This window comes from Manis javanica, chromosome 11, assembly GCF_040802235.1.
Source record: "Manis javanica isolate MJ-LG chromosome 11, MJ_LKY, whole genome shotgun sequence".
Lineage (NCBI taxonomy): Eukaryota > Metazoa > Chordata > Mammalia > Pholidota > Manidae > Manis > Manis javanica.
The window spans coordinates 3,068,259-3,093,301 of NC_133166.1; the positions used below are offsets into that span (position 1 = coordinate 3,068,259).

The 25,043-nt window shown below is 37.6% G+C and overlaps 3 protein-coding genes and 2 pseudogenes across 3 annotated transcripts; 3 read left to right on the forward strand and 2 right to left on the reverse strand.

The window, feature by feature from the left end:
* The first annotated feature begins 1,697 nt into the window (after nt 1–1,697).
* Nucleotides 1,698–3,831, forward strand: LOC108392440 (uncharacterized). Its single transcript, XM_073215776.1, is given in 5 exon segments — nt 1,698–2,252; nt 2,340–2,399; nt 2,402–2,734; nt 2,736–3,623; nt 3,625–3,831. Coding segments are annotated over 5 exon segments (2,043 nt in total).
* Nucleotides 3,832–9,165: 5,334 nt separating this feature from the next.
* Nucleotides 9,166–10,113, reverse strand: LOC108383452 (olfactory receptor 8H1-like). Its single transcript, XM_017639947.3, has one exon. The coding sequence runs from the start codon at nt 10,111–10,113 to the stop codon at nt 9,166–9,168; it is 948 nt and encodes a 315-aa protein (XP_017495436.3).
* Nucleotides 10,114–12,008: 1,895 nt separating this feature from the next.
* On the forward strand, nt 12,009–12,956 carry LOC140844339 (olfactory receptor 5T2-like; annotated as a pseudogene).
* Nucleotides 12,957–18,083: 5,127 nt separating this feature from the next.
* Nucleotides 18,084–19,037, reverse strand: LOC118971056 (olfactory receptor 8H1-like). The gene has a single exon (XM_037010939.2). It carries the CDS (start codon nt 19,035–19,037, stop codon nt 18,084–18,086), a length of 954 nt encoding a protein of 317 aa, XP_036866834.2.
* Nucleotides 19,038–19,327: 290 nt separating this feature from the next.
* Nucleotides 19,328–21,881, forward strand: LOC118971088 (olfactory receptor 5T9-like; annotated as a pseudogene).
* The last annotated feature ends 3,162 nt before the right edge of the window (nt 21,882–25,043 follow it).

Consider the following 25,043-nt stretch of genomic DNA (forward strand, 5'->3'; position numbering starts at 1 on the left):
TTCTCCACACCACTAATTATCAGAGAAATGAGATATCACCCCATACCAATTAGGATTCCAATATCGAAAAGACTAAGAACAACAAACGCTGGCAAGGATGCAGAGAAAGGGGAATGCTCCTACATTGCTGGTGGGAATGTAAGCTAGTTCAACCATTGAGGAAAGCAATATGGAAGTTCCTCAAAAAACTAAAAATAGTTACCATTTTACCCAGGAATCCCACTCCTAGGAATTTACACAAAGAAAGCAAGTTCTCAAATTCAAAAAGACGTATGCACCCCTATGTTTATTGCAGCACTATTTACAATAGCCAAGATAAGAAAGCAACCTAAGTGTCCATCAGTAGATGAATGGATAAAGAAGATGTGATACATATACACAATGGAATACTATTCAGCTATAAGAAAGAAACAAATCCTACCATTTGCAACAACATGGATGGAGCTGGAGGATATTATGCTCAGTGAAATAAGCCAGGTGGAGAAAGACAAGTACCAAATTATTTTTCTCATTTGTGGAGTATAATAATGAAGCAAAACTGAAGGAGCAAAACAGAAGCAGTCACACAGACTCCAGGAAGAGACTAGTGGTTACCAAAGGGGAGGGATATCAGGTGAGTGGGGAGGGAGGGAGAAAGAGATTAAGGAGTATTATAATTGACACACATGGTGTGGGGGGGATCATGGGGAAGACAGTGTAGCAAACAGAAGGCAGATAGTGACTCTGTGGCATCTTACTACACTGATGGGCAGTGACTGCAGTGGGGTATGGGAGGGACTCAATAATATGGATGAATGTAGTAACCATATTGTTTTTCATGTGAAACCATCATAAAAAAAAGGTACATACTAAATCCTAGTACAATGTCTTTTCATAGCTATTTAAAAGAACTCTGCTAAAAAAAAAGATTAGAAGAGGCAATGAAAAATATTTTTAAGAGAATTTAGTTCATAAGAAAGGTACAATTTTAGCATTAATGAAACTGAAAAGAATGTTGGGTGTCATTTTATCTGTGGTCAGATCTAGAAAAGCAAATGTCTTGGTTTTAATAGTTTTACATATATCTTACAATATTTCCAGATAAATCATTAATCATTCAAAACAGCATTTTACAAAATGAAGATAAACTGTACCATATCTATATCTATGACTATTTTCATACTGATCCATCCATATTCAATATTTATAGTTATACTACTGCTGTTCGTCTGTATAACTTGGATTTCACTTTCTTCATTGAAAAAGCAAATGTTTGACATTAGAATCCATATACAAATTTAATCAAAAAGTGCTTATTTTCAGATACACATAATTGTTTCTGTCATAGGCCAAATTTTATCTTATTAAAAAAATCAAGGCATTCAAAGCAACAACATCTTATAATATACATTGAGGGGTGGGTGAGGAGGGTGAGGGAGATGAAAGGGTACAAAAATTCGCTATCATGATTTAAGTTGTCATGAAGAATTAAGCAAATGATTCTGTAACATCTTCCTATACTGATAGATAGTACCTGCATTAGTGGGGATGAGGGTTTAATAATATGCGTAACTGTTGAATTACTGTGTTATATACTAATGAAACTAACATAATGAAACTAATGTAAGATTGTATATCAATACTTCAATTATATATATATATGTATAAATGTATATTTATGTGTATGACCTTGAGAAGAGTTTTCTGTTAGGATTAAAATGTTATCTAGTCCCGCCCGTGCCCACGTGCCGCCGCCGCCACCACCCGGTGCCCGCGCCCACCATCGGCGCGGCGCCTCCCCCCCGCCCCCAGGAGACCTGCGTGCCCCTGCCAGCTCTCGGCTGCGCGGGGTGCCACTCCGGGTCCCCAGCCCAGCCCGACACAGCCGGGGCCTCGTGCCCACCGCGCTTGCGAGCCCCACATCCGGAGACTGGGGAGGGCGCGCCGCGGGGCACCGGCTCGCTCGCATAGAGCTGGGCGGGAACTTGGGGCCCAACACCGGCGCGCGTGTCCCGCGGGTGCGGATGTTGCCCTGTCTTGCTGCAGGAACTCGGTCTCCCGCTGTGGCCCCCGGCGTGTCTGGTGACAGGCGCGGCAGGCGGGGCTGGATGCAAAGCCCCTCCGGGATTCCCTCGGCAGGCGGGTTTCATCCAATCACGCCTGTAAATGCATCACCAACCCCTGACCTTATAAACGGGTGGGACCCTGGGCAGGTGCTGCGTAGGAGCCCGGAGCAGTGGCCAGCCGCCCAGCCCTCGGCCCAGGGTCACCCAGTTTGAAGTTCAGTCTTCTTGACGAGGGTCACATGGCAGTGGCTGAAATGCTCGTGGACCAGCACAGGTTCTTTGCATGGAGCCCAGGATGGGGAGCTACCTTGTGAGCAAGGTAATTCTCTAGAAGTGCCACAGGTCAGGACGTCAGGACTCCAAAGCCAGATCCATCCATCCTGGAGGCTCATCCCTGTGATACATCTAGCCCACTCTTGACAGACATTTTGCACCTGAATGAGCATGATGGAACACACCCTGAGCAGTACACTTGTGGGACAAACCTGCACCAGCACCAAAAGGAGCAGATCAGAGACAAACTTTGCAGAAGTGATGAGAGGAGGCCTTCATTTGTGATGAACAGCAGTGTTCACGTGGCAGAGCATAATTTCATATGCAGCGAAGGTGAGAAGGACTTCCCAGCCAGCACAGGCCTTCTCCAGCGCCTGACCCTTCACAGTGAGTTTAAGCCACAAAGGGACACCCAAGTGCAGGGAGGCCTTTGGAACTGGAGAGAATGATTATATGTGTGCTCAGTGTGGGAAAGCCTTCAGCCAAAAACAGATTCTTGTTCAGCACCAGAAAATCCATACTGGAGTAAGGCCTTATGAGTGTAGCAGATGTGGGATGGCCTTCATTAGAAAATTCCATCTTGTTCAGCACCAGAAAACCCACACTGGAGAAAGGCCTTTTAAGTGCAATGAATGTGGGAAATTCTTTAGGTAAAACTCCACACTCATTAGTCATCAGAAAGTTCATACTGGGTTAAGCCCTTATGAGTGCAGCAAATGTGGGGAATTCTTTAAATACAATGCTAACTTCATGAAACATCAGAGAATTCATAATGGGGAAAGGCCTTATGAGTGCAGAGAATGTGGGAAATTCTTTAGGTACAACTACAGACTAGTAAGACATGAGAGAGTTCACACAGGAGAAAGGCCTTATAAATGCAGTGAGTGTGGAAAATTTTTCAGGTACAGCTCCACATTCATTAGACATCAGAGAGTTCACACCGGAGAAAAGCCATATGAGTGCAGTGAATGTGGGAAATTCTTTTGGTATACCTCCACGCTCATTAGACATCAAAGAGTTCACACTGTAGAAAGGCCTTATGAGTGCAGCTTATGTGGGGAATTCTTTAGGTACAAGTCCAAACTTGTTAAACATTGGCAGAATCACACTGGAGAAAGATCTTATGAATGCAGTGAATGTGGGAAATCCTTTAGGTACCACTGCAGACTCATTAGACATAAGAAAGTTCACACTGGAGAAAGGCCTTATGAGTGTAGCGCATGTGGGAAATTCTTTCGGTATAACTCCAACCTCATTAAACATTGGAGAAATCACACTGGAGAGAGGCCTTATGACAGCACAAACATATACTTGTTGTGCCTTTAGCCACAAACATATACTTGTTGAGCATCAGAAAATCCACACTGGAGAAAAGCCTTACAAGTGCAACAAATGTCAGAAGGCCTTCATTATAAAGTCCCACCTGGTTCATCACCAGAAAATCCACAATGAAGATAAGCCTATGATTACCATGAATATGGGGGATTCTTTGGGCGCAACTCCATCCTGTTAATTAGAGTTCACACTGGTAATGGCCTTATGAGTGCAGAAAATATGCTAAGTCCTTTACCACTCCAAACTCCTTACACTGGAGAGAAATCTTAGGTGTTCACACTGGAATAGGGCCTAGATGAGTACAGTGAGTATGGGTAATTGTTTGGCTACAGTTCCCCACTCATTAGACATGAGGAAGACTTCACATGGGAGGAAGGCCTTCTGAGTGCAGTAAGTGTAGGAAAGTCCTAAAATGTAACTTCAGCCCCACTACACATAGGAAATTTTACAGTGGAGAATAACCTTATGAGTGCAGCAAATATGGGCACATGTTCAGCTAAAACTCTCATTCAGCACCAAAAAGTTCACACCAGAGAGAGTACTGCAAATGGGGAAAGACTTCAGCCAAAAGTTTGCTCTAACTTATCCCTGGGAACTACTGTAATGTAGTTTTCTAATTTAAAATTTTGCATTTTTAATTGTATAAAATACATGTTAATGAAGTTTATCCTCTACCATTAATTGTACAGTTTACTGTTAAAAATCAACATTTTTAGTCAGAACATTTGTGCAACTAATCTCCAGAATTCTTTCCATCTTGCAAAATGAAAACGCTATACCCAGTGAACAATAGCTCTTCCCACCCACCCCCAACCAACCTGGCAATCATGTTTTACAGTCTGTCTCTATGAAGTCTACACTTCTGGTACTTTATACAAGTGGAGTCATACAATATGTCTTTTTGTATCTTTGTGACTGGCTTATTTCACTTCGCATAATTTCCTCATTTTGAAGCATTTGCCAGCATTTCTTTTTTATATGAGAAGGAATCAGAGTTGACCCACCTAAGATATGGGGTAGGGTGCATGATGAGTCTATATATAGCTTTGCCAGATATTAATGATATTTCTAGAGGAAGAAGAGATCTAGATTTTATATGGAATCTTTTCCTTAACAGCCTTATTGAGGTACGAAATACATTAAACTGCACTTTAAGTGTAAAATACAGTGTCATATATGTGTGTAGAGTGGTACCATCGCTAACATCATAATAAACATTTATTGCCCCTAAAAAAAATGTTATCTAAAGTGTTATTAATTCTACATCTCTTACAAAACTCAGGTTTTGCCAGCATTCCTGAATTATTTCAGTCTTCTACCATTCAAATCAGGGTTTCAAACTGGTGAGGTAAGGTTGCCCTGAAAAATCCTATATCTACTAAATAAATTGAATTATTCTTTGAAATTCACCAGTAAGACATAACTTGGGAATTGTTAGTCCAAAATGAAATGAAAAAACACACCTTTCTCTCACCCTGGATGTGCACGAAGTGCTGGATGAATCTTCTTCAATAATGCAGGATGCAAAAGACATCTACAGCTGAGAGAAAACAGTTCAACAACACAGAGGCAGTGTAGGCCCAGAATTACATTGTGAAAAATAGCCATTCACAAACCCAAGTCAGCTAAACTCTGCAACTTATAACCAATGTTGCTTTCTTTTTGTTGAGCTGCTCTGTTTACAGGATAGCCTGTACTCTATTACAGATTTTCTCAGGTTATACTATCACCTGATAAATTATTGTTCTCTCCATTACAGAGTTACTCTTTTTGTAAATAAGACTATACCTATATATTTGAGAAAATTTAGCTAGTACTGCCAAGATCACACTATCCTTTAACAGCAGCTGTGGATAATGTCTGCCAGCAAGTATAATTTTCAATAGATCCTCATGTTTTTCTCAATGCCTTCTTTAATATGATAATGGATTCTGTTTCTTCAATTGTGATAATAGTAGAATTCTTGATAAAGAGGAATGTGAACTCCAGCGCTGGACTGTCTAGACTGAAATATGAGGTTGTACTAATTGTTGGATGGACGGTGAGCCAGTTACTGAATCTCTCTGTGCACTGGTTTAATCATCTGCAAAATTCATCCTTCACATACCTTTACTGAGGCACTTACTAGGTGCTGGGGATACAACACTGAACAAAACACAAATCCTGTGTTCACAGAGCGCACATGACGGGGAGCAGGGGTAGAGAAGAAACAAATGGCACAAGTTAAATACACAAAATGTTACGTGAAAGTGCTTGTAAAGAGAAACAAATGTTGAAAAGACATGAGACAGGTACAACATTAAATAAGGGTGTAAGGAATGTTCTCAGAAGAAAATAAGAAAAAACAGCATGCAGTTATCTACACAAAGGAAGGTTTAGGATGAAGAGGAGAAAGTAGAAAACACCTAAGCAGTATTGGCTCTAAGGTGTCCAGGAAGAGTTCAGGGGCCCCTTGGGGAAGCAAAGTGAGGCAGACAGAACACTAAGGAATGAGTTATTAGGGCTCAGGAGGGGGGGTGAGATCACTTTGGACCAGGGGGCTCTTGTAAATGTTTAGCTTTTGCTCTGAGTATGATAAGAAGCTTTGTAGGATGTGTGAAGAGCGACAGGCCCCAGCACACCGCATGACACTGCCGCTCCAGCTCTTTCACTGAGATCAGAGTCAGAGGGACAAGGTCACACAGAGAGACAAGCTAGGAAACTGCAGCGCTAATTCCAGGACTGAGATGATGGATCCAGGGCCAGGGTGGCAGCAGAGAAAGAGCTGAGAAGTAGTCAGACTCCAGATAGATTCTGTGTTTAGCACAGCATGCCTATTGGCTGGATGTGAGGTGTGTGAGATAGAAGGAGAAATCCAGGATCATTCTTCAGTCTTAGTCCCAACAAAGAGAAAGATCACCTTCCATTATATGAGACTACTGTTTGGTTACTGCTAGTACTACATGAAAGTTATGTTCTGAAGATAAACTATGTTAACTCTTTATCTAACACCCTTGGAATATCACCTGGCACATGGTCAGCACTCAGCAGAATAGGATATTACCATATCTATCAATTATTTCAAAGCAAATGCAGCTTTTCATATATTTGCTCTATTCTAGTTTTATTTTCTTTCATATTTATATTAAATAATATTTCCCTTAAAAACATAAACAAGAAAAAAATGTCTTAAATTATGTCATACTTCTTACATAAAATATGCACTAATATAACAGGGTAATTACAGGGAAAATGCAAATAATCTCATATTTTATTGCTTCTAGATTATACTACATGCATGTCATAACATAAACATGCTTTCTGAATTATAGTATAATAAGTATAGTGCAGTCTTAATATGAATAGAATCTAATTTCTTAAATTAGTATTGCCTTAAGTGTTGGCCACAAAATCATAGAATCTGTTGACCATCTTTGGTCACGAACGAATGGAGTACTTTGCCTAAAGATAGGAATAGGCATAAATGAAAACAAGGTGAAAACCTAGCTTATAAAAAGATAACCAGAAATGTGAAAAGAGACTGTAAATATACAAAAAGACATCAGACATACAGGAGATGACAAATGAGCCATCAAAGCATATAATTGAATAATAAATGTTTATCTAACATTCATCTCTAATTGCAAACAAAAACATATAGCAGTAGCTATAAATATATCATCTGGACAAAATGGATATCAAAGTGAAAATGAGGCATAATTTTAAATAACATTGACATATGACAAGGGAAATTTTTAAATAAGTGAAATAGATGAAAATTCATTTTTAAGGGATTTGAGACTTTTTGACAGTTTTGAGTTAGTAAAATTCTTTTAGCTTTTAATTCCTAAAAGATATTTTGCACTTTTTCATGTTTTCAAAATATTTAAAGAGTATTTAGGAAGAATAATAAAATATAGTTATACAAGTAAAACAATGTGAAGTTCAAAAAAATTACAATTTATAAATATTACTATTTAGATGAAAATTTTCTAGTTACAAAAGTTGAAACAGAAAAATCAAACAATGAATAGAAGAATACCTTCTTAAATAACCTTTAAATATCAGAGAAAATTAATCTGCAACTCCACATGATATAGAGGAAACTTTTTTTTGAAAAGGGAATTTTAGTACTCTAGCTGACTGAAGTTCAAGGGCTGCCACAAAATCTAAACTCATTGTCATTTCTTAGCTTTGCAACCTGACTCTGTTAAATATTGTAAAACAAATAAGTCATACATTTAATTCAAGAATTTATTTTTAATGACCATAACAAACGTATAGAAATCAGAAGACAATGGTTATTAAAAATACATAAAAATTCATAATAGAGGAATTTTACTGAAGCTTGTTGACATGTGACAGAAATGATACGACTGTAAACTGTTTATCAGGTAGCCACCAAAGAGATATCTCTGCACACAGATTCTTAACTTGATGAATACATATTTCATGTCCTAAGCATGGCAAGTTGAGAGTCTGGATTTTGTACAAGTTCTAAGAACACATTCATCTCAGGTTTCATAGACCAAATAATTACCAAAGGTTAAGCTAGTAAGTGTATACAGAAAGATGCAAAAGCATACAGAAAATGACTAACTATGCTTATAATTGTAATATATACAATGAATGCGTAATTGTAGATCTAGAAGAACACATACAAAACTGTTTATAACTTATTTTATTTGTTGAGAAATAATAAAAACAGAAATAGAGGGCATTTCTATTTCCTTGATTTCTTCAATATTCTCCAAATTTTCTCCAAGATTAGCATATACCTTTCTAAACCCAAAGTTGCTAAAGTGCTAAGTTTGTCCTTAGCTGTTTGTCACTTAAATTAACCAAAAATAACATATAAACACCAGGGAATATTCTCTAAGAAAAAAACATTGTGCATTGCAAATTTATTGCAGGAATGTAAGTTTTTTCTAATGATATGACCAATATTTAGTAGTACTGTCTTAAAAGTTTTACATCTTTTAACTGATATAATCTTTACAGTAACTCTATGGAGTGGATTTATTATTTTTATTTTGCATTGAGCAAACTGATGATTAATGTTTCAATGACTGACATAGCTAAAAGGGTAGCAGATGTAGAATCTAAATCCTGGGATGTTTGGTTTCAAAGACAGTTCTTGTAATGATTCTGTTATGTTTCTTTTCTATTTCATAAATGAAATAATTTCTGAAACTGTTTTTATCATTGTGTCCAAAATACATGTTTTTTCTGTAGTAAAAATCTCTAAACTTGGAGTATGCAAGCCACCTTGCATGACATAGTTTGAAAAATGACAACTATGTTTTCTCATTTTGTGCAATTGCGCTTAAAAATATGTATCATAGACCACAGATTTAATACTAGTTCATGATTCCAATCACAATGTGAATTTCTAATGATATATTGATATTTAGTCAAGTAAAGGAGGATTCAACAGAAACACAAACAAATTAAAATATTTAATAGTTTTTGGAGAGGGAACAAGGTAATACACTAAAGGGAAGGAAAAAATCTTAAAAGTTTAGCATCACTGTTATTTTACTTGCCTGGAGTCCTCTCTCTTGTGCGTGATTCTAATAAGAGCATTTTTCACTTCTTTGTTCCTAAGACTATAAATGAGTGGATTCAGCATGGGGATCATGATTGTGTAAAACACAGAAGCTACTTGATCCTTTCCCAAAGAGTAGGACTTACTTGGTTTTAAGTAAGTGAACATTGTAGTGCCATAAAATATGGTGACTCCTAGGAGATGGGAGGCACAAGTAGAGAAGGCTTTCTGCTTCCCTGAAGTGGAAGTAATTTTCAGGATGGTAGACAGAATGGACATATAGGATGCAGATATTGTGATCAGAGACACCGTTAGAGTAGAACCAGCAAAAATAAATATCATGATTTCAACCCCATGTGTGTCGGTGCAAGACAGGGCTAAAATCGGGGATGTGTCACAGAAAAAGTGATGGATTACATTGGAGTCACAGAAATGCAAGCTGCTCATGCAAAGCACATTGACTGTGGAATCCAGAACTCCAACAAAATAGCACCCCACGATAAGGGAGCAGCAGAGCCTTGTGGACATAACGACGGGGTAGTGGAGGGGGTTGCAGATGGCTACGTAGCGATCATAGGCCATTGAGGAGAGAAGAATACATTCTGTGGCAACCAAGAAGACAAAAAAGTACATCTGGGTGAAGCAGCTCATGTAGGAAATATACTTGGTGGAAGCCAGTAAGTTCTCCAAGGTTTTAGGTGTGATGACAGTTGAGTAAATGAGGTCGAGAAAGGACAGGTGACTGAGGAAAAAGTACATGGGGGTGTGAAGCCGAACGTCCAGGCGGATCACCAGGATCATGCCTGCGTTCCCCAGCACTGTGAGCAGGTACATCAGCAGGAACAGCAGGAAGAGGACCAGCTGGACCTCCGGGGAGTCCGTCAGCCCCAGAAGGATGAAGTCTGTCACCTGCGTGGTGTTCCTTCCGCCCATAGTGGTAACTGCTCTGAACTGCTGAGAAGTCAGCATTGATACTTAGGAGCAGTGACTTCTGAGAGGCTTGTGCCTGTATGAACAAATGACATATTTACTTTAGTGTTGTGTTGCTAGAACATGATAATAATGACAAGTTTAGAAAATACAACTGAAAAGAATCTTAGTTATATAGTCAAATATAGAAATGGGTATAAAGTGACATTTAGATATGACATAATAACAGCTAACATATGGCATAATTCGAATGAGTCTGACCCTGTCATTAAAGCTTCATTTTAGTGATGCATTTAGTCCACCTGAGAACATCATGCCATAAGTGCCCACCATTAGCCACATTGTTTGGATGAGAAAAAGTATCCAGTTTTAGTAACTAATCCAGAGTCAGAGCTATTAAATTTTGGACATGATTCTACCAAGATAGACCGACTCCAGAGAGCATGTTCCTAACACTGTGTTCCTCTTGATCTGTAATTTCAGCAAATGTGAGAAAACGTGCTACAGATAGAATAAACAATGATAGAGAAACAATTTAGGGCATTGTTTACCATCATTTTGTTTCCAGTGTACATGACACTTAATATACATGACAAAGAATTTTCAAGCTAGGTGACTTAATGGGATGTATTAAAACTATGGACCACATGTTAATATTAATTCCGAAGATATGATGTTTTCCTAACTTGATCATTTAAAATCATTCTCCAAATACGATATTTCTAAAATACATACCTTATGGTCCCTGATGTCATCAACTCTCTATTTCTGGTTCCATAAATCCGGGCATGACTCTGGGTAAGATCTCAATGATACAGATATGCATACTCTTCTCACAGCATCCCCATTTTCTTTGATCTTAACTAAAGCCCTCTAGTCATGAGTCTAATACCTACTATGAGCCAGAGTTGTTTGGCAAAAATCCTTATTCCAATATTATCAGTCTAGAAATTTGTCAACCTGCATATTGTTCACAAATTAAATTTGAAAACCATTTGATTGGAAAATCTCTGTCCTGTAATATCAGTTTGTTAGTTTGTTTTTGAGAAAAGTTGTGTTTGGATGTTATTCCATTCATTTTCTTTTATTCTGCGGTAAAAGGTAATCAGTTTGGAACTTTTCTTCAGGTCCTTGTCAAATGGAACATTGATCTAAAGAACCTGGGGAGCGACTGTGAACATAAGCAGAGAAAAGTAGCCTTGCGTCTCATGCTTTTAATTCCCAGGCCCCTCACATACTGATGATAAATGCAACGTTTGGTCATCCCTGGGTACCAGTTTCCAAGGAAGATTGCTTGGTCTGTTGTGCATGGCATGTTTCCAGGGACACAGGTTCAAGGACTAATTGCAGCTCTGTGAGGTTTCCAGAAATTGGTTGCCTTTCCCTTAGAGGCCACACAGTGGAGGGAGGGCCTGGTGGCTTGGTCCTTCTTTGTGAGGCCCTAATATTTTGACTGGAAAGGTGGAGAAGCTATTTCTGTAAAAATATCTCCTTACTTTAATATTGAAACCATTGGGAATGAAATGACACATTTTTCATAAGGGAACATTTTATATGAAAACAGTGATACTGTCATAGGAGCAAATATGTTTATTAGAATAAAATAATATAATAAAACAAAAAGAAAAAAATGAAAAATTAAAACCTGCTATATTTTGATGAATTTCTCCCTATTATTATCTTGTGTTGATATAATGCTTTTTCTGGACATACAGATTTGCATAATTATTATTACACTGTATGTTCAGTATCCAATCCTCATTTCATGATTAAAAGACCTTTCTGTTCTCCTTTTATATTTCATAAAATAAAATAAAATAAAATGCAAGCACATTAAAATTGTAAGACAAGTGGCACAGGTATTTTATATATTTTATGAATATCTTCACTCTTCTCTCATGAGGTATAAGCATGCAGAATGTCTCTGGAGTCATATATTTATACTGAAGGGCTTCACAGATAAGCTTGAATTGCAGAAAGCTTGTTCCTCCTGTTTTCAGCCATCTACCTCTGTATTATGGAGGGAAATTTGGCTTTGGCTTTATACGTCATTGGGGATTCCCGGTTCCACGACACCAGGTCCTGTTTTCTGAGTGTGCTCTCATCTCCTGGTGTCTGCTTCTCCTCAGTCATTACCCCAGATACATTAGCAGATTTTGTGTCAAAGTATAAAGCCATGTCATTCCTTGGATGTGCAGCACACATGCTTCTCCTTGTTGCTTGTGGTACCACACGGTGCTTCCTCTTGGTGGCAGTGAGAGATGATCGCCCTGTAGCTGTCTGCACTGCTCTCCTGTGTTCAGAGAGCATGTCACCCAGAGTTGGTGTGTGTCCTATCATTGCCTGCTATGTTGGTGGCATCTTGCATGCTCTGTAGACACAGTGGCCACATTTAGCCTGTCCTTATGAGTGTGTAATAAAGTTAGACATGTCTTCTGTGACATCCCTTCTCTCCTGGCTTTTTCTTACTCAGACACTCACACAAGCCAGCTTCTACTCGTCTACTTTGTGGGTGCCACTGAGACAGTCACTATGCTGATTGTACTGATCTCCTATGGCTTCATTCTGTTGGCCATCCTGAAGATTCATTCCACTGATGGGAGGAGAAAAGTCTATTCTACGTGTGGCTCTTACCTAACCAGGTTGTCAATTTATCATGGAACGATTCTCCTGATGTATGTGAGACCAAGTTCTGGCTGTTCTTTGGACTAAAACGTGACAGTGTCAGTGTTTCGCACCATTGTGATTTTCATGCTATAGACCGTCATTTACAGTTCAGGAACAAAGATGTAAAAGAGGCAATGATAAGAGTGTATCAGAAAAATTGGTTTATCAACTTATTCTAATTTCCATGCTAGCTGTTAAATTGGAACAATTTAAGAATAATGTACAATGTCTCTACAACAAGAAGTTATGATAAAAATATTTTTAGTTTGTTAGTCTCTTCTTCTTGGACATTTTTAAGTAAAGACCGTGACTACAGGCTGTAATGCTGAGTCAGCATACAGTGTACGGGGCTGTTTCTCCCAGAGCCGGGGCCCATGGGTCCAGGAGCAAGGGGTAGAAATGGTAGTGACACCTCGCACTGTCAGTCCTAGGGACCCACTCAAAATTTTTTGCTTCCTGTATCCACAACCTTACATCTTCAGGAATAAAGAGACAAAGAGGCAATGAAAAATATGTGTAAGAAAAATTATTTCATAAGAAAGGTATAATCTTCACATTGAGTGAGACCAAAAAGAAAGTTGGATGTCATTTCATTTTTCAATGTTCAGATCAAGAAAAGTAAATGTCTTCGTTTTAATCAATAGTTTTTACATATATCATACAATATTTCCAATTAAATCATTAATCAGTCCCTCAATGCAGCATTTTACAAACATAGATAAAATGTATCATATTTATACCTCTGAATATGTTTATACTGAGCCATATTCAATATTCATAGATATACATATACTGCTAATAGTCTGTATAACTTGTATTTCACTTTTTCTATTGGATAATGCAAATGTTTCATACCAGAATCTATATGCAAATTTTATTTAAAAAAGAGAAAAACTTGTTTTCAGATATATATAACTGTTCATGTTGTAGATCAAATTTTATGCTATAAAAATGTCAACAGTTCCAAGCCTCAGGACCTTGAAAGTACTGTGTGTGTACTATTATTGGGGAATAATTTTCTGTTAGAAAGAATAATCTTCTTCAAAAATGTCTCTAAATACACATCTCTTACAAAGCTGAAAGGTTTTTCAGTATTCCTGGCTCACTTTAGCCTTCTACCATTCAAATCAGGGTTTCAAACTGATGAGGCAAGGGTGGTCTGAATACTCCTGTATCTACTGAAATAATTTCAATTATTCTTTAAAAGACATCAGTAAAAGAAAAGTAGGGAATTGTTAGTCGTACATGAGAAAACGCACCTTTTTCTAGCACTGAACATGCAAGAAGTGCTAGATAAATCTTCCACAATGCAAGATGCAAAAGAAAAAAACATCTGAGAGAAAATAATACAACATCATGCCAATAACCGAGGTCCAAGGATTACCATGTGAAAAACAACCATTCACAAACTCAAGTCAGCTCAACTCTGCAACTTATAAGCAAGGATACTTTGTTTCTGAGCTGTTCTATTTATAGGATAGCCTGTACCCTGACTATTACAGATATTCTCTCCAGAGCAATACCATCGTCTGATATGTTGTTTTCTCTATTACAAAGTTATTCTTACTATAAATAGCACTGTTCCTATATTTTTGAAAAAAATTACTCTAGTGCTGCCAAGATCACACACTGTCCTCTAGAAGCAGCTGTGGAGAATATCAGCCAGCAAATCTACCTTTCAACAGTCCCTCGTGTTTTTCTAGATCCTTTCTTTAATATGATAATATATTCTGTTTTTCAACTGTGATAATAGTAGAAATATTGATGAAGAAAAATGTGAACTCCAGTGCTGAACTGACTAGTCTCAAATGTGAGGTTGTTCCTTACCTGGTGGAGAGGCTGTGAGCCAGTTACTGAATCTCTCTGTGCCCTAGTTTCATCATCTGGAAAATTCATCCTTCAGATACATTTATTGAGGCACTGTGCTAGGTGCTGGGGATACAACACTGAGCAAAGTGAAAATCCTGTGTTCACAGAGCTCACATGATGGGGGGCAGGGGCAGAGAAGAAACAAAGACACAAGCTAATCAAAATGTTAGGTAGAATTACCTGTAAAGGGAAACAAACGTGGAATGTGGATGGAACAGGTACAATTTAAAATAAGGCGGTAAGGAATGTTCTCAGAAGAAAATAAGAAAAAACAGCATGCAGTTATCTACAAAAGGAAGGCATAGAATGAAGAGGAGAGAATGGAAAACATCTCAGGCAGTATCAGGACTAACGTGTACATTAAGCGTCTGGAGGCCAAGTGGTGAAGCAAAATGAAGTTGACAGAATAGTGAGAAATGAGTTATTAGGGCTCAGGAGTGGCGTTCAGATAGTTTTGGACCAGGGGGCTCTTGTCAAGGTTTGGCTTTTACTCTGAGTGTGATGGGAAGTCTTGTAGGATGTGTGAAGAGCAACAGGCCCCAGCACACCGCATGGCACTGCCGCTCCGGCTCTTACACTGAGATCAGAGTCAGAGGGACAAGGTCACAAAGAGAGACAAGCTAGGAAACTGCAGCGCTAATTCCAGGACTGAGATGATGGATCGAGGGCCAGAGTGGCAGCAGAGAAAGAGCAGAGAAGTAGTCAGACTACCGACAGATTCTGTGTTTAACATAACATGCCTATTGGCTGGCATGTTTGATAGAAGGAGAAATCCGGGATCATTCTTCAGTCTACCTGAACAAGGAGAAAGATCTCTTTCCATAATGTGAGATTAACGTGTGGGTATTGCTAGTTCTCCATGAACATTATATTCTGAAGATATACTATGTTTATGATATATCTGAAGCCCTTTGAATATTTCCTGGCACTTGGTAAGCACCCTACAAAATATTACCGTATGTATCAATTGTTTGGAGTAAACATGGCTGTTCACATTTTAATCATGCTCTATTCAAGTCTTAATTTGTTTTCATGTCTATATTTTGGCTTTGCACCATAATCAAGAAGTATATATCCTAAATTACATCATATAACATCTTACATGCTACCTGACTAAAGTTACACTCACTGATATAATGGGAAAATTACAGGCCAAAGCAAGTCGTTGACATCTTTCATATTGTCCCTAGATTATATAACATATGTAATAACATTATCTACATGCTCTATAAATTATAGTATAAAGTATATTCATTAATTTTAATGTAATTATAACTTATTTAATTTTATTTCATTGTCTTACTATATCTAAAATTTGATTGAATTTAATTACTATTTACCTGTGTACTTATGATCATGGAGTGTGTTGACCATCTTTTCCAATGTGAACCAACAGAATATATTTTCTAATCATACAAATAGACATAAATGAAAGCACACTGAAAATGCAGTTTATAAACATGACCTAAAAAATGAAAAGAGCCTGAAAATATTTAAAATGACATCATGTGTATACAGGAAGATATGAGCCAAAAAACCACATTATTAGACCATAAACATTGGTCAGATACAAACCTTAAATTTCAGACAAAACAAATAGTAGTAGCTATGTATGTGGAGTCCACACAATGTGGATAACAAAGGGAAAATAAGTCATAATATTTTTAAATGGCATTGACATATGATCAAGGAAATTTTAAAACATAGAAACTGGAAGAATATAATTCATTTTTCAAAGATATGAGTGTTGGCAGTTTTGACAGTTTACTTTATTTTAAACATTTAAAAGTATTTAAAGAATAGTCAAATATACTTCCACAATGAAAACCATATAAAATTTTAAAAGTGAAAATTTTATTCCATCAGTGCTTGAGGAAATCTATCTGGTTAAAACAGATGAAACAAACAAACAAAAGAAATCCACAGACTTAGAAAATGGAAAAATATGGTTTCAACAAATTTAAAAGCAAAGAAAATTAAAACTGCAATCCCAGATTATGTAGAGGAAAATTTTAAGAGAAATTTCAGCATGCTACCTGACTAAAGTTTACAGGTTGTAACAAAATCTGAATTCATTGTTAAGTCTTAGATTTACAACTTGTATCTGTTAAAATTTTTAAAACAAATGAGTCAAGCACATTTTTCAAGTATTTATTTTGTAATGGTCATAACAAACCCTTAGAAATCAGGACAAAGGTAATGATTTTTAAACATACACAGAATTTCAACAAAAGCAGTTTACTGAAGCCTGTTGACACAACAGAAAAAAAGGTTGTAAAATCTTCAGCCTGTAGCCACCAAAGAGGTATTTCTGCTTAAGAGACTTTTAAGTTGATGAATTTGCAGCATTCAGGTCCAAGCATGGCAAGATGAATCCTGATATTTCCAATGTGCCAAGAACACATTCATCTCAGGATTCAACAACAAAATTATCAAAGGTTAAACTTGTAAATGTATGCAAAAAGCTGCAAAAACGTACATAGAAAATGAAATAAATGTTCCTCATATTTGTAGGACATTCACATACACACATCATTGTACATCTAGAAAAACATATACTAAACCACTAGTAACTGTGAAGGCATGTCTAATTCTTAATTGTTTCAGTATTTTCCAAATCTCTCCAGTGCAAACACATACCATTCTAAATCCACAATTATGAAGTGCTATATTTTCCTTAGCTATTGTGCATTTGCCAGTCAAATTAATCTTGGACATGTCCCAATGTCAAAAGGAATTTACAAAAAGCAAGTAAATATTCTTTAAGAAAAAATCCTGTGGATTAAAAATTTTGCAGAAAAGTGTCTGCTAATGATCATGGCCAGTATTTATCAGTATCACTTTAAATGCTTAACATCCATTATCTGATGTAATCCTTAAAACAACACTGTGGACCTGGAATTACTATTTATTTTGTGCAGTTGACAAAACGTAGGCTTACATTTCAGGAGTTAATAGAGGTTATACAGCTAAAAGGGTAACAGATCTAGAATCTAAGTCCTGGAACGTTTGGATACACAGTAAGTGCTTGTCATAACTATGTTATATCTTCTATATATAATGAATGAAACAATTTTGAAACTGTTATTATTGTTTCAAAAACGAAGCACTTTTCCTTAATAAAATCTCTGAAGTGAGACTATGTGTTAGATGTTGTACGATATAGGTTAAAAGATGACAATTGTATTTACTTACTTTGAGCATCAGTTGCCCTTAAAAACACATATACTTAGACCATATTTTAGAACACAGTTAACAGATTGCAATTACAATGTAGGTTTGTAAAGAGGTATTCCTAGAAAAGTCCAAGATCATATTTGGTAAAGTAGAGGATAATTGAACAAAAAACAAACAAATCAAAGAATTTAATTGTTTCTGGAAAGAGAACAAGTAAATACACCAAAGAGAAGAAAAAAAATTATCTTAGAAGTTTAACTTCATTGGTACTTTACTTGCCTGGAGTCCTCTCTCTTCTGCATGATTCTAGTAAGAGCATTTTTCACTTCTTTGTTCCTAAGACTATAAATGAGTGGATTCAGCATGGGGATCATGATTGTGTAAAACACAGAAGCTACTTGATCCTTTCCCAAAGAGTAGAACTTACTTGGTTTTAAATAAGTGAACATCAGAGTACCATAAAAGATGGTGACTCCCAGGAGATGAGAGGCACAAGTAGAGAAGGCTTTCCGCTTCCCTGAAGTGGAAGTAATTTTCAGGATGGTAGACAGAATAGACACATAGGATGCAGATATTGTGATAAGAGACACCAGGAGAGTGGAACCAGCACCAATGAATATCATCATTTGGACATCATATGTGTCAGTGCAAGACAGGGCTAAAACTGGGGATACGTCACAGAAAAAGTGATGGATTACATTGGAGTCGCAGAAATGCAAGCTGCTCACGAAAAGCACATTGACAATAGAATCCATAAATCCAATGAAGTAGGACCCCAATATGAGGGAGCAGCAGAGCCTTGTGGACATAATGTCAGGGTAGCGGAGGGGGTTACAGATGGCTACGTAGCGATCATAGGCCATTGAGGAGAGAAGAAAACATTCAGTGGCGCTCAGGAAGACAAAAAAGTACATCTGGGTGAAGCAGCTCATATAGGAAATATATTTGGTGGAAGCCAGTAAGTTCTCCAAGGTTTTAGGTGTGATAACGGTTGAGTAAATGAGGTCGAGAAAGGACAAGTGACTGAGGAAGAAATACATGGGGGTGTGAAGCCGAACGTCCAGGCGGATCGCCAGGAACATGCCTGCGTTCCCCAGCACTGTGAGCAGGTACATCAGCAGGAACAGCAGGAAGAGGACCAGCTGCACCTCCGGGGAGTCCGTCAGCCCCAGAAGGATGAAGTCTGCCACCTGCGTGGTGTTCCTTCCGCCCATAGTGGTCAGCTGGTTTGAGCTCATTAGCAGCAATGACTTCAGAAAGGCTTGAGACTGTGTGAACAACATGGCATATTTACTTTAGTGTCGTGTTTTTGGAAGTGATGATAATGAGAGGTGTAGAGAATATAACTGAAATAAATGTTAGTTTCATCGCCATATATAAGAATGGGTATAAACTGACATTTAGATCTGACATAATAATAGCTAACTATGGCATAGTTAGAATGAGCCTGACACTGTTGTAAATGTGTCCATTTAGTAATGTATTTAGTCTACATGAGACTATTATGTCGAAGGTGCCACCATTAGCCACAATGTTTGGATGAGAAAAAATGTCCAGTTTTAGCAACTAATCCAGAGTCAGAGCTATTAAATGCTGGCCATGGTTCTGCCAAGATACACCGACTCCAGAGAGCATTTTCATAAAACTGTATTCTTGTTTACATTTAATTTCAGCAAATGTGAGAAAATATGCTATAAATATAATGAACAATGATAGAAAAGGAATTTTAGGGCATTATTCAACATTACTTTCTTTCCATGACAAAGAAATTTCAAGCTAGGCGACTTTACTAGAGTGTGTTAAAACCATGGACCACATATTAATATTAATTTCATAGAATAAGATGTTTTCCTACCTTGACCATTCAAAGTCAAATTCATTACAAATGTTATATTTCTAATATATGCACGTTACTTGTAGATCCTGTTTCCAGCAACTCTGTTTTCTCATTAACAAATCCTGGTGTTACTCCAGATAAGGTCTAAATGATATGGATTTGCATAGTCTTCGTATAATGTCCCCATTTTATTTTATCTTAACTAAAATTTTGAGAATAATACTTACTGTGATCCACAGTTGGTAGGAAAAAAAAAATCCTTATTCCAATAATGTCAATCAAGAAATTTGTCAGCCTCACATATTACTCATGAATTAAACTTGAAAACCATTTGAGTCAAAAATTTCTGTTGTTTAACATTTGTTTTCCTTGAGAAAAGTGCTGCTTAAATGTTAGTGCATTCATTTTGCCTTTTATTTGTGTTGAATAATGCATTATTCACTTTTAACCCTTTGTTCTGAGGTAAAAAGAAATCAACTTAGAACTTTTATTCAGGTCCTGGTCAAATGGAAAATTTGATCCAAAAGAGCCTCAGGGAGCTCCTGTGATCCTAAGGAGAGCCGAGTGGCCTTACTTCTCACGCTAGTAATTCCAGGGTCCCTCATATTTTGGGGGTACATGCAACATTCAGTCTTCTGCAGGGACCAATTCCCAAGGAGGACAGCTTGGTCTGTTTTGTGTGGCATGTTTCCAAGGACACAGGTTCAAGGACTAATTGCAGCTCTGTGAGGTTTCCAGGAACTGGTTGCCTTTCCCTTAGAGGCCACACAGTGGAGGGAGGGCCTGGTGGCTCGGTCCTCCTTTGTGAGGCCCTAATATTTTGACTGGAAAGGTGAAGAAGCTATTTCTGGAAAAATATCTCCATTGCTTTGCAACTGAAACCACTGGGGATGAAATGATATAATTTTCATAAGGAAACATTTTATATGAAAAGAGTGATACTGTCATAGGAGCAAATATATTCATTAGAATAAAATAATATAACAAAACTCAAGGAACAAAATGAAAACAAATCAAAACTTGCAGTATTTTGACGAATTTCTCCCTATTATTATCTTGTGTTGATATAATGCTTTTTCTGGACATACAGATTTGCATAATTATTGTTACACTGTATATTCAGCATCCAATCCTCATTTCATGATTAAAAGGTCTTTCTCTTCTCCTTTTATATTCCATAGAATAAAATAAAATAAAATGCAAGCATATTAAAACTGTAAGGCAAGTTGCACAGATATTTTGTATATTCTATGAATATCTTCACTCTTCTGTCATGAGGTAGAAGCATGCAGAATGTCTCTGGAGTCATATATTTATACTGAAGGGCTTCACAGATAAGCTTGAATTGCAGAAAGCTTGTTCCTCCTGTGTTCAGCCATCTACCTCTGTATTATGGAGGGAAATTTGGCTTTGGCTTTATACGTCATTGGGGATTCCCAGTTCCACAACACCAGGTCCTGTTTTCTGAGTGTGCTCTCATCTCCTGGTGTCTGCTTCTCCTCAGTCATTACCCCAGACACATTAGCAGATTTTGTGTCAAAGTATAAAGCCATGTCATTCCTTGGATGTGCAGCACACATGCTTCTCCTTGTTGCTTGTGGTACCACACGGTGCTTCCTCTTGGTGGCAGTGAGATATGATCGCCCTGTAGCTGTCTGCACTGCTCTCCTGTGTTCAGAGAGCATGTCACCCAGAGGCGGTGTGTTCCCTATCATTGCCTCCTATGTTGGTGGCATCTTGCATGCTCTGTACACACAGTGGCCACATTTAGCCTCTCCTTCTCTGCATCCAATGAGATCAGACACGTCTGCTGTGACATCCCTCCTCTCCTCGCACTTTCTTGCTCAAACACTCACACAAACCAGCTTCTACACCTCTACTTTGGGGGCACCACTGAGACAGTCACTATGCTGAGTGTGCTGGTCTCCTATGGCTTCATTCTGTTGGCCATCCTGAAGATTCATTCCACTGATGGGAGGAGAAAAGTCTATTCTATGTGTGGCTCTCACCTAACGGGGGTGTCAATTTATCATGGAACAATCCTCCTGATGTATGTGAGACCAAGTTCTGGCTGTGCTTTGGACCATGATGTGATAGTGTCAGTGTTTCGCACCATTGTGATTTTCATGCTGTAGACCGTCATTTACAGTTCAGGAACAAAGATGTAAAAGAGGCAATGATAAGAGTGTATCAGAAAAATTGGTTTATCAACTCATTCTAATTTTCATGCTAAATATTAAATTGAAACAATTTAAGAATAATGTAAGTTATCTCTACAACAAGAAGTTATGATAAAAATAAATTTAGATTGTTAGTCTCTTCTTCTTGGGCATTTTTAAGTAAAGACCGTGACTACAGGATGTAATGCTCTGAGTCAGCATCCAGTGTACGGGGCTGTTTCTCCGAGAGCCGGGGCCAATGGGTCCAGGAGCAAGGGGTAGGAATGGTGGTGGCAGCTCTCACTGTTACTCCTAGGGACCCTCTCAAAACTTTGCTTCCTGTATCCACAACCTTACATTCTCAGGAACAGAGAGGAAAAGAGGCAATGAAAAATATGTTTAAGCAAAATTATTTCAGAAGAAAGGTATAATCTTCGCATTGAGTGAGACCGACAAGAAAGTTAGATGTCAGTTCATTTTCCAATGTTCACATCAATTAAAGTAAATGCCTTCATTTTAATTAATAGTTTTTACATGTATCATACAGTATTTCCAATTAAATTGTCAATCAGTCCCTCAATGCAGCATTTTTCAAAACATAGATGAAATATATCATATTTATACCTCTGAATATGTTTATACTGACACATATTCAATATTCATAGATATACGTATACTGTTGATAGTCTGTATAACTTGGATTTCACTTTTTCTATTGGAAAATGCAAATGTTTGATACTGGAATCTAAATGCAAATTTTATTTAAAAAAGAGAAAAACTTGTTTCAGATACATGTAACTGTTTATGTCGTAGATCACATTTTATGTTATATAAAACTCAAGAGTTCCAAGCCACAGGACCCTAAAAGTACTTTGTGTGTACGATTACTGGGGAAGAATTTTCTGTTAGAAAGAATAATCTTCTTCAAAAGTTTCTAAATATGCATCTCTTACAGAGCCGAAAGGTTTTTCAGTGTTCCTGGCTCACTTTCGCCTTCTACCATTCAAATCAGGATTTCAAACTGATGAGGCAAGGGTGGTCAGAATACTACTGTATCCACTGAAATAATTTCAATTATTCTTTAAGAGACATCCGTAAGAGAAAAGCAGGGAAATGTTAGTTCTACATGAAAATACACAGCTGAACATGCACAGAGTGCGAGATGAATCTTCTTCAACAATGCAGAATGCAAAAGAAAAAACATCTGAGAGAAAATGATTCAACATCATGATGATAACCTAGGTCTGAGGATTACATGTGAAAAACAGCCATTCACACACCCAAGTCAGCCCCACTCTGCAACTTATAACCAAGGATGTTTTATTGTTTTTGGAGCTGTTCTATTTATAGGATAGCCTGTACCCTGACTATTACAGATTTTCTCTCCAGAGCAGTACCATCATCTGGTAAGTTGTTTTCTCGATTACAAAGTTAATTCTTTCTATAAACAGCACTGTTCCTATATTTCTGAAAAAATTAAGCTGTTGCTGCCAGAATCACACTGTCCTCTAGCAGCAGCTGTGGAGAATATAGGCCAGCAAATCTGCCTTTCAACAGTCCCTCGTGATATTCTAGATCCTTTCTTTAAGATGATTATAGATTCTGTTTTTTCAACTGTGATAACAGTAGAATTCTTGATGATGAGAAATGTGAGCTCCAGTGCTGCACTGCCTAGTTTCAAATGGGAGGCTGTTCTTTACCTGGTGGAGGGGCTGTGAGCCAGTTACTGAATCTCTCTGTGCCCTGGTTTCATCATCTGGAAAATTCATCCTTCAGATACATTTATTGAGGCACAGTACTAGGTGCTGGGGATACAACACTGAGCAAAGCGAAAATAAGGTGGTAAGGAATGTTCTCAGAAGAAAATAAGAAAAACAGCATGCAGTTATCAACAAAAGGAAGGCATAGAATGAAGAGGAGAGAATGGAAAACATCTCAGGCAGCATCAGGACTAACGTGTACAGGAAGCGTCTGGAGGCCAAGTGGTGAAGCAAAATGAAGTTGACAGAATAGTGAGAAATGAGTTATTAGGGCTCAGGAGTGGCGTTCAGATAGTTGACAGAATAGTGAGAAATGAGTTATTAGGGCTCAGGAGTGGCGTTCAGATAGTTTTGGACCAGGGGGCTCTTGTCAAGTTTTGGCTTTTACTCTGAGTGTGATGGGAAGTCTTGTAGGATGTGTGAAGAGCAACAGGCCCCAGCACACCGCATGGCACTGCCGCTCCGGCTCTTACACTGAGATCAGAGTCAGAGGGACAAGGTCACACAAAGACACAAGCTAGGAAACTGCAGCGCCATTTCTAAGACTGAGATGACGGGTCCAGGGCTATGGTGGCAGCAGAGAAAGAGTTTTGAAGTAGTCAGACTCCAAATAGATTCTGCATTCAGCATAACATGCCAATTAGGTGGATATGAAGCATGTGTGACAGAAGGAGAAATCGAGGATCATTCTTATGTCTGTCTGAACAAGGAGAAAGATCTCTTTCCATATTGTGAGATTAATATGTGGGTATTGCTAGTTCCCCATGAACATTATATTGTGAAGAAAAACTATGTTTATGATATATCTAAAGCCCTTTGTATATTGCTTGGCACTTGGGAAGCACCCTACAAAATATGGCATTACCATATGTATCAATTGTTTGGAAGTAAACACGGCTGTTCATATTTTAGCCATGCTCTTGTCTAGTCTTAATTTGTTTTCATGTCTATATGAAAGAGCATTTTGGCTTTGCACCATAATGAAGAAGTATATATCCTAAATTACATCACACTACATCTTACATGAAATATTACACTCACTAATAAAAAGGGGGAATTACAGGCCAAAAGCAAGTCGTTGGTATTTTTTATATTGTCTCTAGATTATATAACATATATGTAATAACATTACATACTTTCTAAATTATAGTAGGAAGTATATTGGTTAATTTTAATGTAATTATAGGTTCTTTAATTTTATTTGCATTGTCTTACCATACCTCAAATTTGATTAAATTTAATGACTATTTACCTCTTTACTTATAATCATAGAATGTGTTGACCATCTTTTCCAATACGAACCAAAGGAATATATTTCCTAATCATACAAATAGACATAAATGAAAGCACACTGAAATGCAGTTTATAAACATGACCTAAAAAGTGAAAAGAGCCTGAAAAGACTTAAAATGACACCATGTGTATATAGGAAGATATGTGCCAAAAAGCCAGATTATTAGACAA

Excerpts from the sequence above, each read along its gene's own strand:
- LOC108383452 (XM_017639947.3), bottom strand. The coding sequence starts at position 10,113 with ATGGGCGGAAGGAACACCACGCAGGTGACAGACTTCATCCTTCTGGGG.
- LOC118971056 (XM_037010939.2), bottom strand. The coding sequence starts at position 19,037 with ATGGGCGGAAGGAACACCACGCAGGTGGCAGACTTCATCCTTCTGGGG.